General features: G+C 47.9%; 1 protein-coding gene across 1 annotated transcript; it reads left to right on the top strand.

Moving 5' to 3' along the window:
- The first annotated feature begins 1,197 nt into the window (after window positions 1-1,197).
- LOC119374490 (uncharacterized) lies at window positions 1,198-10,058 on the top strand. The gene is made up of 3 exons (XM_037644601.2): window positions 1,198-1,371; window positions 2,955-3,065; window positions 9,874-10,058. Exons 1-3 carry the CDS (start codon window positions 1,210-1,212, stop codon window positions 10,039-10,041), a joined length of 441 nt encoding a protein of 146 aa, XP_037500529.1. The 5' UTR covers window positions 1,198-1,209; the 3' UTR covers window positions 10,042-10,058.
- The last annotated feature ends 3,027 nt before the right edge of the window (window positions 10,059-13,085 follow it).

Below are 13,085 nucleotides of genomic sequence, written 5' to 3'. Positions count from 1 at the left end.
AAAGTACTCGCATAACGACGAAGCATACTGACTTACCGCGGCCAAGCAGACCGAGGCGTTCTGCCTTGTTCTGCTTCGCCGCGATTCTTGCCGTTGCTTTTAGGATCGTATTTGCAAGCTCGTCTTCCGCACAGTGTTTTTATTTATTTATTTATTTATTTATTTATTTATTTATTTATTATTTATTTAATTATTTATTTATTTGTTTATTTATTTATTTATTTATTTATTTATTTATACTGTCAGCACGTTTTTGACGGGCTATTACAGGAGTGGAATGAAATCATATTAAACAGAAATGTGCCTAAGAGAAACATAATAATAATGTCTGGGGTTTTACATCCCTAAACCACGATAAGATTATGAGAGACGCCGTAGTGGAGGGCTCCGAAAATTTTGACCACCTGGGATTCTTTAACGCATACGAGAAACATAAGAAAAGGAACTCCACTACTGGAGCACATATCATTTCACAGCACATATCAATATTTCAAGTTCACATATCAAGTTTCAAATATAACTGAATAAACAAGGATCACACATACATCTGTGCCCTCCATAGACGCCTGTGTGTCATACGTGGTTTTTTTGTAATATTAATGTATCACATCTGAAAGCGAAATAACAGCCTTAGTGAGAGTGCTACGACCAAATATTCTGGTCGATTAAATAAACAAGTTTCCGCGCACAGCAAGAGGGCGTCTATTCAATCGTTTCGGTCGCGATCGTGTGTTCGTAAGACAGAAATCTGCACAGGCTAATTTACTTTTCAGTGAGTGCATAATTACCAATGTCCGTTGGTGGAAATTGTTTTCTCGCCATTAGGTACCGCTGTTTCTCGTAACCCGCGGTGTCATTTCGACGTTGGTAACAGCACACCATTTCGTAATATTAAAACACGCTTTCAATGCAGTACATAGACGTGGCTGAACATTACTTCCTTTGGAAATTTCGCAAACGAATCAATAAGTCTTACAAAAAAAAAACGCAGCTCTTGGGAAAAGCTTGATGTTCAGCGGTCAAATTACATAGCCAGGTAGCAATTGTGAAAAAGCGGATGCTTTTGTAGGCACAAACCTGCGCAGTTTGTTCCACAACAGATCCCAGTTCACTCGGGCTGTAGTAATCTTTCATTTTACCTAATGTATACATATCTTCACAAGAGCGTGCCTTGCCTTCCGGTTCGCTTCGCAGGCGACTGCCGCCTGGATGACGGAGTCCGGGATACGACCCGCTGTGCCGCACACAGCGGTAGCGTTCTCCTCGTGGATACCGGCCATGCAATTTCTACGCAGTGCCACCGTCACCACGGAGACAGAGAACGGCACCAGGCGATGCTTCGTCTTCAGCCTGACCCCATACGACAAACTAGTACGCATTTTTGAGAAAAATATCTTCATCCTCGCAGAGTCCCATGCTTAAAGGTGATAGCAAGTACGGAAGCAGTATGCAGAAGCATCGCATCGCAAATTTGTACCAGCCTCAACTCGCCAAGTGGCGATGTCCTCAGAATATTGACAAATATTGGAATCAACATGCCGTATATCACGAGATTATCAGCAGCTCAGTTATCTACATACTCCGCTTGAACAGTTCTGGGCTTACCTGCCAAGTTTCAAATTGAACAGAAAAGCAGACAATAATATAATTATTTCTCATTTTATTGTGACCAATGCATAGTCCATGCATCGAACTACAGGTTATATTTTTTCACGATGTGTTTACAGCCAAGCTAGGGACCGCAGAAACGGGTACGTGTGGGATCAGCCGTGGTGCCTTAGAAAGCCATATTAACCTCCTAAATATTCAACCCAGCCAGACAGATTTCTTTCGAAAATGTTTACATTTAAACTTGTTATTACACATCGTCTTTTGTCGCCGTGTATACCTAAACGAGCATCAACTTAAAATAGCTAGACATCACTGCTCATAAAGGAACTTTTGGACTTGTTAATTTTCTTTCGCAAAGCCCAATGCAGCTGTCCAACTATCAAATATTTTTGGTAAAAAATAGTATGTGTTGCAAACAACGTACAGAGCGTTGAACCAGGGCCAAGTAGGATGGCAAACAGGCCGCTCCATAACCAATTATCCCCAGGATCGACTAAGTTGGCTGTTTGGGCATATTCTCAACACATGATATAGAAACCAAAATTGCACATGGCGAGGACACAGATGAATCTTGAGACGCAGGAGCCTTGACTTCGAACAGCATTTTATTTCAAAACGACATTTCATTTATGTAAACTTCTTTATTGAAACAACGTTTTATTTCGAAACAAGGCGCCACTAATAAGGAGGAAGAAACCTGCGGTACATCACGTGTTCGCCACCCGCACACGGAAGACAGCAATTATCTCCGGATGGATGACACGCGATGTGCGAGAGGTTTTTTTGCCATATACGTGGTGGCTTGTTTTAAAAAAATGCTGTTTTAAGAAATAAACTTTTATAACTGAAGTGGCGTTTCGAAATAAAATTCTGTTTAAAGTCAACGCTCGTGTGTCTCAAGATCCTTTTCTGTCTTTCTACTTTGTGCTTCTGGGTTTAACCGCGAATGCATGCTTCGTTTATGGCGTGATAACTGAACGGTGTTATTATTTTTTTTCATACCCGAAATTCAGAATACTGTCGCCTCGAACTCCCCATGCTGCGTTAAAATCTTTATATGGAGCGTTAAAATCTTTATATGGAGCTTCCAATTTATATATGTGGCGTAAAGTACAAGCAAGTCGAATTGATACTTCGGGGCTTTGTTTCTTTTAGATTGGCGTAAGTGGTACGTTTCCGGGAAACGCGTTCTGTCCAAACTCTGTAAACGCGCTAAAGCAATATTTACATTAAAATCGAATATACAACGTTACGGAAACGTAAGAGATATGGCAGCCTTTGGTAAAGCTCTTCCAAGAAAATTCTACGGATTTTTATTTCGTTGTACGTTCTACCGCGTGCAGGTGTGCAGCCAGCCGAGAAGATACCACGCTGTGAGCGACATGCATTTCGCCAAGGACGAATACATGCAAGGCGTGTACGTCTACGATGACCCGGGCATCCTCAAGGAGAAGGTAAATGTCTGCCGCCTTATCTGTATCGAGCCAGCTTCGCAATATATATATATATATATATATATATATATATATATATATATATATATATATATATATATATATATATATATATATAGAAAGGTCAGGCTCTGACCGAAACGTCGACGTAATAAATGAAGTTTTCTTGAAGTGCCACCTCTCATACTTTATATATATATATATATTGTAGCGAAGCCTTTATTGAGTAATGGGTTGCGCTATCTATAGCCTTCTAGTGGGTCGTCGCTTTTGGCTCTTCGCGCTCGCGCTCTTGAGTCCGTGTTTGTGCCTTGACTGTCGCCATTGCATATCGTCGCCGACTACCGTCCAATAAACGCCTCAACAAATTGGTGGAGAGTGCTGTGCTCCTATTCGATGCCCCTGGAGCTGAGATCCCGTACCCTACCAACTACCATGCCTCAAGACGCTGCTCAGCAAACGTCTCCTTCCACAACGACCGCATGCCCCGGTGTCCCCCGCATCCGCGACCCTCCTATCTTCACCGGCGCGGATGGAACCGATGTTGAGGACTGGCTTGCGATGTACGAGCGTGTGAGCGTACCAAACAAATGGGACGAGGCAGGCAAACTCAGCAACCTGGTTTTCTACCTCGCGGGTGTGGCAGGCCTGTGGTACAACAACCACACCACCGAGTTCCCCACGTGGTCTGCTTTCAAGACCGCCATCATCGATGTGTTTGGCCGCCCTGCCGTTCGTAAACTGCAAGCCGAACAACGTTTACGTGAACGAGCTCAGCAGACCGGTGAGTCCTTTACGAGCTACATTGAAGACGTCCTGGACTTGTGCAAGAAGGCTGACGCGGCCATGCCTGAGTCTGACAAGATCCGCCACGTTCTGAAAGGCATCGACGACGATGCCTTCACTATGCTGCTCGCCAAGAACCCTCGTACTGTGGCCGAGGTGATTACGCTCTGCCAAAGCTACGAGGAGCTGCGCCGGCAGCGACTGCTGACCCGTCGACCTCCATCACGCGACGCCGATCTCGCAGGCTTGTCGGCCATTTCTGATCAGTCCGCCTTGCTCGCCGAGATCAAGTCATTCGTGCGCGAGGAAATTGCCCGCCAGTTCTCCCTACTGGCCTTCCCTCGCCCGCAGCATGTTGAACAGCCGTCGACCACGCTGCTGGCTCCCTTACGCCGCGCTATTCAGCAGGAAATCGCGGAGGTCATGCCGGAATACCACCAGCCCCCTCCGGCACCTGCGCCGCTCAGTTACGCGCAGGTTGTAGCCAGGCCACCCCAAGCGATTCCTGTGGCTGCCCCACTTACTTACGCCGAAGCCGTCGCCAGACCTCAAGCCTTCGAAGCGAGTGGGCCGGCTGCGTTTGCCGACGCCATACCTAGGCCACCGATGCAGCCCATCATGCAGTCGTATCAGCAGACGCCTCGTCCACCGCGTCCTGCTCCATGGATGGGACCTACCCCGGCGAACCGATGGCGCACTTCTGACAACCGCCCGATCTGCTTCGCGTGTGGTTGCGCCGGTCATGTCGCCCGCTATTGCAATCGCGTGCAGCCGCCTCGTGTAGCCTCAGCCATCCCCAGCCAGTCAAGCCGCCCGTATTACGATTCACCGCCGCCTATGTCACCGTCGTCTCGCCCAGCTCCATCTACCCACCGTTCGCCGTCACCACGACGCCGATCACTGTCACCGATGCGGCCACGGCCGGTCACACGTGACCCGGAAAACTAGTCGTCGCAGTCCACGAGGCAAGGGCTGCGACGCTATCGAACTGCGAAAGCCCTCAGCGAAGCCCATCAAACGTGTTAGACGTGTTTGTGGACGGTGTGCGCGCATCTGCCCTTATTGACACTGGAGCCGCCGTATCCGTTATTGACGCCAAACTTAGCCGACTACTGCGAAAAGTGACGACGCCACTTCCCGGGCTCTCCCTCCGTACAGCAAGCGCCCAAAGTATTCACCCTACAGCGGTGTGCACAGCCCGCGTCATGATTAAAGATGCTCTGTACGCCGTCGAATTGATTATAATTCCAGCATGCTCTCACGACGTCATCCTAGGATGGGATTTTCTCTCCCACCACGACGCCGTGATTCATTGCGCACCCGCCGAAATAGAGCTCTCACCATTCTCTGATCTGACGCCGGCTGACAGTCCATCGTCTGTGAGCAAGGTACTCGTCAAAGACGACACCAGACTGCCTGCATACTCGTCAACGGCCGTGTCCGTCTACTGCGCCAGTCTCTCCGACACCGTCGCCCTCCTCTCGCCATCTGACCGTGTTTGCACGAGGAAAGGCTTGCTGGTGCCCTTCGCGACCGTGCAAGTCACTCAGGGCAGCACGTCACTTTTTGTTATCAACCCATCTCCGTGCAGTGTTACGTTGGTGCGAGGAGAATGTCTCGGCAGCGTGGAACCCCTCGAAGACGCACAAGTTATGGACGAACCAGATGGCACGCACTGCCCCAGTTCCGGCACGCTCAGTTCTGTTACCACGTCTGGTTCATCGCCCGCTGATGTATTTGCTTCTTCCATTGCTGACAACCTTACGCCGGACCAGCGTTCCCAGCTTCTAGACCTCTTGGAAGAATTTCGCGCTTCTTTCGATATTGCTCAAACTTCTCTCGGCCGGACGTCCACCGTTACGCATCGCATCGACACTGGCACCCAACCACCACTGCGGCAACGTCCATATCGCGTATCTCCCACAGAACGCCGCGTAATCAACGAGCAAGTCGACGACATGCTTCGACGCGATGTTATTCGACCATCTAACAGCCCCTGGGCGTCTCCTGTCGTACTTGTTGCGAAGAAGGACGGTTCTGTGCGGTTCTGTGTGGACTACCGACGACTCAATAAGATCACTCGCAAGGACGTTTATCCGCTGCCGCGAATCGACGACGCGATTGACAGCCTACAAGGAGCCGAATTCTTTTCGTCTATCGATTTGCGCTCAGGGTACTGGCAGGTACCTATGGCTGATGACGCTCGACCGAAGACCGCCTTTGTCACGCCGGACGGCTTGTACGAATTCAACGTCATGCCGTTTGGGCTGTGTAATGCGCCCGCCACCTTCGAGCGCATGATGGATACTGTTCTGCGCAACCTGAAATGGCACTCGTGCTTGTGCTACCTCGACGACGTCGTCGTTTTCGCTCCAGACTTCTCCACGCATCTTCAACGCCTCCGGCATGTGTTGACGCGTTTGAGCGACGCTGGTCTGCAACTGAATTTAAAGAAGTGCCGATTTGCAGCACGGCAGCTGACAATATTCGGCTACGTCGTGTCCAAGGACGGAATTCTCCCCGATCCAGCCAAACTTCGGGCCGTGACCGAGTTCCCGAAACCTACGTCCGTCAAAGAACTGCGCAGTTTCGTAGGACTGTGTTCCTACTTTCGGCGCTTCATTCGAAACTTTGCAACTATCATATCACCGCTGACGAAGCTCCTCGGAAGTAACGGGCCCCTCCATTCGTGGTCGTCGGAGTGCGACGACGCTTTCGCAAAGCTCCGTCGTTTGTTGACGTCGCCTCCCATACTACGCCACTACGACCCTACGGCCCCTACAGAGGTACACACAGACGCCAGCGGTGTTGGCCTTGGCGCTGTCCTTGCGCAGCGCAAACCAGGATTCCCTGAATATGTCGTGGCGTATGCAAGTCGTACGCTTACTAAAGCCGAGACCAATTACACCGTCACCGAAAAGGAATGCCTGGCGATCATATGGGCCCTTACAAAGTTCCGACCCTATTTATATGGCCGCCCATTTGATGTCATCACCGACCATCATGCACTATGCTGGTTGTCGTCGCTGAAGGATCCCTCAGGCCGCCTCGCCCGCTGGGCACTTCGCCTACAGGACTACGATATTCGCGTGCTGTACCGCAACGGACGCCAGCATGCTGACGCCGACGCCCTCTCGCGCTCCCCCTTGCCTGACAACGATGCCCCCTGCTCGGTACCTAACAATGTTGTTTCTTCCATCGACGTTCACACCATCGCTACCGAACAACGCAAGGATAAATGGATCGCCTCGCTGATAGACTTGCTCACTGATCCGTCGGCAACACCAATCACTCGCGCGTTGCGTCGTCAAGCCCACCATTTCACCATTCGTGACGACCTACTGCACCGACGCAATTACAACGCCGACGGCCGCCAGTGGCTACTTGTGATACCCCGCAGTCTGCGTTCTGAAATATGCGAGTCTTTCCACTCTGATCCACAATGCGCGCACTCTGGGGTATCAAAAACTTACCACCGCATTCGACAACGATACTTCTGGCGAGGGATGTACCGCTACGTGCAGAAGTTCGTTCGCTCCTGCCTCGATTGCCAACGCCGAAAACCTTCAACGCACGTGTCACCCGCCGGTCTACAACCATTACCTTGCCCGAACCGTCCGTTCGGGCGCGTGGGCATCGACTTGTATGGACCACTTCCTCTGACATCGGCTGGTAACCGCTGGGGCATCGTCGCTGTTGACCACCTTACGCGATACGCCGAAACCGCCGCTCTCCCAGCGGCTACAGCGCGCGATGTTGCCTCCTTCCTGCTACACCGATTCATGCTGCGTCACGGTCCACCCCAGGAGCTTCTCAGCGATCGAGGCCGTGTCTTCTTGTCGGAAGTCGTCGAAGCAATTCTAAAAGAGTGCCGTGCTGTTCACCGCAAAACTACTGCTTACCACCCGCAGACGAATGGGCTCACCGAACGCTTTAACCGCACGCTCGGCGACATGCTCTCAATGTACGTCGCCGCCGATCACACAAATTGGGATGCCATTCTGCCCTTCGTCACCTACGCCTATAATACCGCCCCTCAAAGCACAACTGGTTTTTCACCCTTCTTCCTATTGTACGGAAGGCACCCGTCGCACACCATCGACACGATACTCCCATACAAGCCGGATTCAACTGAGTGTGCGCCGATATCTGACACAGCCAGGCTTGCGGAAGAGTGCCGCGAGCTTGCCAAGACGTTTACAACGCAGGAACAAGAGCGGCAGAAGAGCATTCGCGGTGGAACCACCACTTCTGAGTCCACGTTCCTCCCTGGAGCGCTCGTATGGCTCTCCGTCCCTACCACTGCAACTGGCCTCTCTACAAAACTACTGCCGAAATACGAAGGCCCCTACCGGGTCGTCGAGCGCACATCCCCGGTCAACTACGTGATCGAACCCATCGAACCATCTTCTGACATGCGCCGTCGAGGGCGCGACATCGTCAACGTGGAGCGTCTCAAGGCCTACTATGACCCACTCATAGTGACGAGCTGTTAGGTCGCCAGACGGCTCCCTTTTCGTACCCGGGGAAATTGTAGCGAAGCCTTTATTGAGTAATGGGTTGCGCTATCTATAGCCTTCTAGTGGGTCGTCGCTTTTGGCTCTTCGCGCTCGCGCTCTTGAGTCCGTGTTTGTGCCTTGACTGTCGCCATTGCATATCGTCGCCGACTACCGTCCAATAAACGCCTCAACAATATATATATATACATCCTTTTAAAAATGTGGTATCCATATAATGCATAAGTCTACCTTGTGTGTATGTGCTAGGTGGTTCTAGGTGGTTCTGTGAAATCGACCTTTAATAAGCGGCAAGATTTTGTCTAGCTTAGTACAAAGGAAGATAAAAACAGGCTCAAGTAAAGTGGCACATACTATAGAGGCAAAATATTACGCTCTAGATATATATATATATATATATATATATATATATATATATATATATATATATATATATATATTAGAGCGCAATACACGCTACTACATGCAAATTTGGCAGCTATAATTCAATGCCCTGCACGTTTCACACGCACTTACGTTCGGGGCGTCGTCGTTTGTAGTTTATCCGCTTTATCGTCACTTGAAATTCGAAACAAATAATGGACACAACATTTCATGAGCAAAATTGTTCATGAGTGAAATGTGGATTGCATGTAATATTAAAGAGAAGATTCTGTGCTGACAACGCTCATAGAATGAAAAAAAAAAGAAAAGATCAGGCGACTACAGGATTCGGTAGAGATTCAATGACACGAACGCTCGGCTCTGCTCAAAACATCGAAATGTAGTACCTACTTTTTGCTTATGTTTTTTTTTTGCATAATAGCAGCGAAATCATAGAAGAGCGAAAGATTATGCCACAATATACATTTTACAAGCTTGTTTCGCCAAATACTACTGAACCGTTAGTGTTCCCGAATTTACTCAGCAACAGTCGTGTAACAGTTATTTACCGGTGACCTGATTACTGTGAATGTGCTCCTGGACACCTGCAATCCTATAGAAATGATTTCAAACAGCTATAGCCGGTATTCTTAGCGTTTGCGCCATGCTAGCGTGAAAGTAAATTTTTGAAGCTCTCTTCAGTTTTTATCCAGTATTAGCCTTCACTATTAACCTGCTTAGATTAATACAGATCTGTTTGTAGCCTACACAACTGGAGCTTTGTTCCTACGTTGGCCTTCTGATTACATAAAACGATAGAACACGTAGAAATGGTTAGGGCAATTTTTTAGCAATACTGCCTAAGGCACAACAATTAAAGCAGTGACTAAGGCCATTAATTAGCTCAGGTCACGTCAGGTCGAGTCTATGGATACAAAGCAAAGTATTGACATCAAATTTTTGAACTTATCTCACCCGCTCTTAACCGCCGTAACGTCACGTGATCTCTTCTACTAATCTAGACGAGTGTGAGGAACGCACGGGCACGAACAAAGCTAACTAGCACACTCGGTCTCTTGTCAAGTGTGATAACAACGCATTCGATTCGTACGTTTCATCTTTGTACGTTCTTTCCCATCCAGGTCCTGAAAGTGAGGCGAGCCATGAACGGGACGACTTACAATGTTGGCTGGGCCTTTTACGGCCTCGAATTCGAAAGCGACGACGCCGGCGAATGCGGCCACCGTTACGACCGCATTTCTGCTGTCAAGACGGCGCTGCGGACCCTACGGGCTTTCCGCACTGCGTAATTATTGCGCATTCAATTATTCTTGAGAGAAAAAGGCCTGTTGGCTGGAGCATCTTCAGTTTGAGATGGCCGAGATTAAATTTTCGTCTTCGGAACTGCCTTCCGGTCTTTGCTATTCAGGCAGTAAATGTCACAGCACGAACGATTATTTGAAATGTAATATTTGTGGACATCTCCGCAGTATTATAAAATGTTTTTTTTTCTCTTCTGCAATATGTATTAATAGCGTGGCGCTGGTAATGAGGATGAAAAATCGCGGGCAGTTTGCGCTTAGCCATGCATGTCGCTCCTACACTACGTAATGTGTAGAAGCGACATTTGTCTTTTCCCCTTGCTCACGCCGCTTTTTCTCTACCGTACGAAGATAAGACGGGCATAGCCTGCCGCCTCTCCTCCCGCTGTTCTTTCCCTCTCTCGTTTTGTCACTGTTGCTTCCTTCGTTAGTTCTCTCTTCCTTTTTTCTATTTTTTTTTCTCTCCTTTTTGCTTTTTTTGAAAGTATCGTCTGGCCCCCAAACTGGGTGGTCGGCCCTTGTGCAGCGGGTTCGGCCATGGCCGTTTCATTTCACGTACATCCTCTGAAGAAGGCTGGTCCGCCAGCCGAAACGCCGAAACTGTCAGGGTAAAATAAATATTTGTTTTCTTTCCTACATTGTAGTACGAAGTTTTTCACTATATATATATATATATTTCTATATATATATATATATATATATATGTGTGTGTGTGTGTGTGTGTGTGTGTGTGTGTGTGTGTGTGTGTGTGTGTGTGTGTGTGTGTGTGTGTGTGTGTGTGTGTGTGTGTGTGTGTGTGTGTGTGTGTGTGTTCTAGTCTGTTCGCGTTCAGTCCCGCTGCTCAGGCCCTTCCACACTCGTCTGACGTTTTTTTTATGACTCGAATGCTTACTACCCAAGCAGATACAAACGAGCAATTATAGTAGCGACAGCACTATGTTTCGGATCCAAGCCTCCAACATGGCGCCGAATCGGTAGCTTCGTCAAACCTCCGACATATGGGAGCAATTTTGCATAAGATGTATACAGCGATTTTTGTGGCACAGTGGCGTTCTTGAATATGTCAATGTGGAGTGTCCTGCTGCAGTTGACGATATCAAAATGAGAACGCTGATTTGTGGTTCCATCGCCGCACTTTGTAACACGTTCTCCAGCGCTATTGCGCAGTTAAAATGAGGGCACGTTGGATGTTGTAACTGCGCTGTAGTTGGCAATCACGCGCGTCGACGTAAACTGATAAAAGGTTAGTGACGCTTCTCAAGGTCATCCAGCAACCTATTTCATTCGAAACTCGTGTTGTCAGTTGCCGATAGTACTGTGAAAAGCAATAAACAATCGTGTCGAAAATGCAAAGAGCGTTTCATGCGAGCAAGCGATAACATTCAAACGTATGGGTGCGTTTGGACTACTGGCTACACGCTTACAATTTTGTTATTTTTGATTAGTCGTTAGCTCATCGACCTGCTCCTTTAGTTTTTGAAAATCGTTATGCGACTGTTCTTGAAAAGTCTGCATCTCTTGAATTTGCTGCATACATTGCCGTAGCATCACTTATATCGGATTTTGAGACGAAGGAAGATTTTGCTTGAGCTTCTTTGGATTTTCGGTTGTTCTAGTTTAGCCGTTTGTTTGATCTGTCCTCTTATGGTGGCCATTTCCTCTTTATTTCTTCCAGGGTTTCTTTTAGCATGCGATTTTCTGCTAAGACTGTCTGGATTTTATGTGATGAGAGACAGGGCGCCTTCCATAACAGCGGAAAGACACCACTGTCATACTTATCGCGAAAGCCTGCAAAGCTCGCAGTCTGCACAACTTATATACGTCCGATGTCCCTCGCATCCGGCCTAGGGAAACACTTTAAAAAAGAAATTCGCGCAAGGCTCATGAATCACCCAGAAGGTCGTAGTCTCCTATCAGACTACATGTGCATATTTGTGAGATACGTGTCCACTCGGGTCATATTTCTCAGACCTGAGGAGGTCCTAAGCAATTTATTAACGGGAGGGGAGTTTTTTACCTACGGTATGGTAGTAGCGCTAGATCTCAAAAGTACACCATCTCACACGCACGCATACTCGAAGAACTAGAAAAACTAGAATATGGGGTGAGAATCGAATTACATACGCTCTTTTCTCACAGATAAGAGAGCCACGATATGAATAAAGAAACATCAGTTCAGAGAAATTCGACATGTAAGGTAAGGGTACACCACAAGGGGCTTTACTATCGCCTTTTTTTATTCAATTTAGGCATGAAGAGGCCTGCAAGGCAATTAGAACAAATTGCAGACTTAAAATTCTCGCTGTATGCGGACATCACCCACTGGACGACAACAGCCCCCTAACGTACAAACACCAAGTCTTAGAAGAAGGTATAGAAGCAGTAACTGATTTTGCAGAACAAGGTTGCATGTCGTGAGCACCAAACAAATCCGAATCGATAAGGCTACACGGCCGTAATTATCAAAAAGACCAAAGCGTTAGCCTATGATCAGGCAACACAGAAATCTAGGATAAAGAAAGTATCCGAGACCTAGGTCTATGTTTCAAGAAAATTGCCGAGCACACTTCACTGTCAAAGTGCTGAAAGTGATCACCAAACAAATAGCTCGCATGACAAACAGCCATCCGACCATTCACGCGTTTTTACTCAGGAGCGTCACATATCAAGAGCTGTGCCCTAGCGAATACAAAGTGTACGTGATCATACGTATGCCGTATGACCTGGCACTGGGACTCCCACCCAACACGCTCCCACCCACAAGCGCTCGGACTTCATAACACTTAGGTTAACACTTGCATAATACTCAGGCATGCAGCCAGAAAATTTATCGGGGGGACTTGCTGAAGGCCTTCACTACTCGAGAAAAAACACCTATTTTCATTCTTAACAGCAAAGCTGTTTAGCAAATCGTTCCCTATCCGGCGAACCAAAAAACTATCATCATCAGAAACGGGCATGTGTCACTGAAATTGGCTAAGTTAACTCAACACCACTGGTCCACAAAAAATGAAGATGGTAACAGTTAGCCC

The sequence above is a fragment of the Rhipicephalus sanguineus genome, chromosome 11, assembly GCF_013339695.2.
Source record: "Rhipicephalus sanguineus isolate Rsan-2018 chromosome 11, BIME_Rsan_1.4, whole genome shotgun sequence".
NCBI classification, from domain to species: Eukaryota; Metazoa; Arthropoda; class Arachnida; order Ixodida; family Ixodidae; genus Rhipicephalus; species Rhipicephalus sanguineus.
Note: the sequence above shows the minus strand (reverse complement) of the source record. Positions and strands in the feature narration are given on the sequence as shown.

What these genes read in the sequence shown, in the direction of transcription:
- LOC119374490 (XM_037644601.2), top strand. Translation starts at nt 1,210, where the DNA reads ATGACGGAGTCCGGGATACGACCCGCTGTGCCGCACACAGCGGTAGCG. An exon ending in TGACCCCATACGACAAACTA is followed by an intron (nt 1,372 to 2,954) that starts GTACGCATTTTT and finishes TACCGCGTGCAG; the next exon opens with GTGTGCAGCCAGCCGAGAAG. An exon ending in CGGGCATCCTCAAGGAGAAG is followed by an intron (nt 3,066 to 9,873) that starts GTAAATGTCTGC and finishes TTTCCCATCCAG; the next exon opens with GTCCTGAAAGTGAGGCGAGC.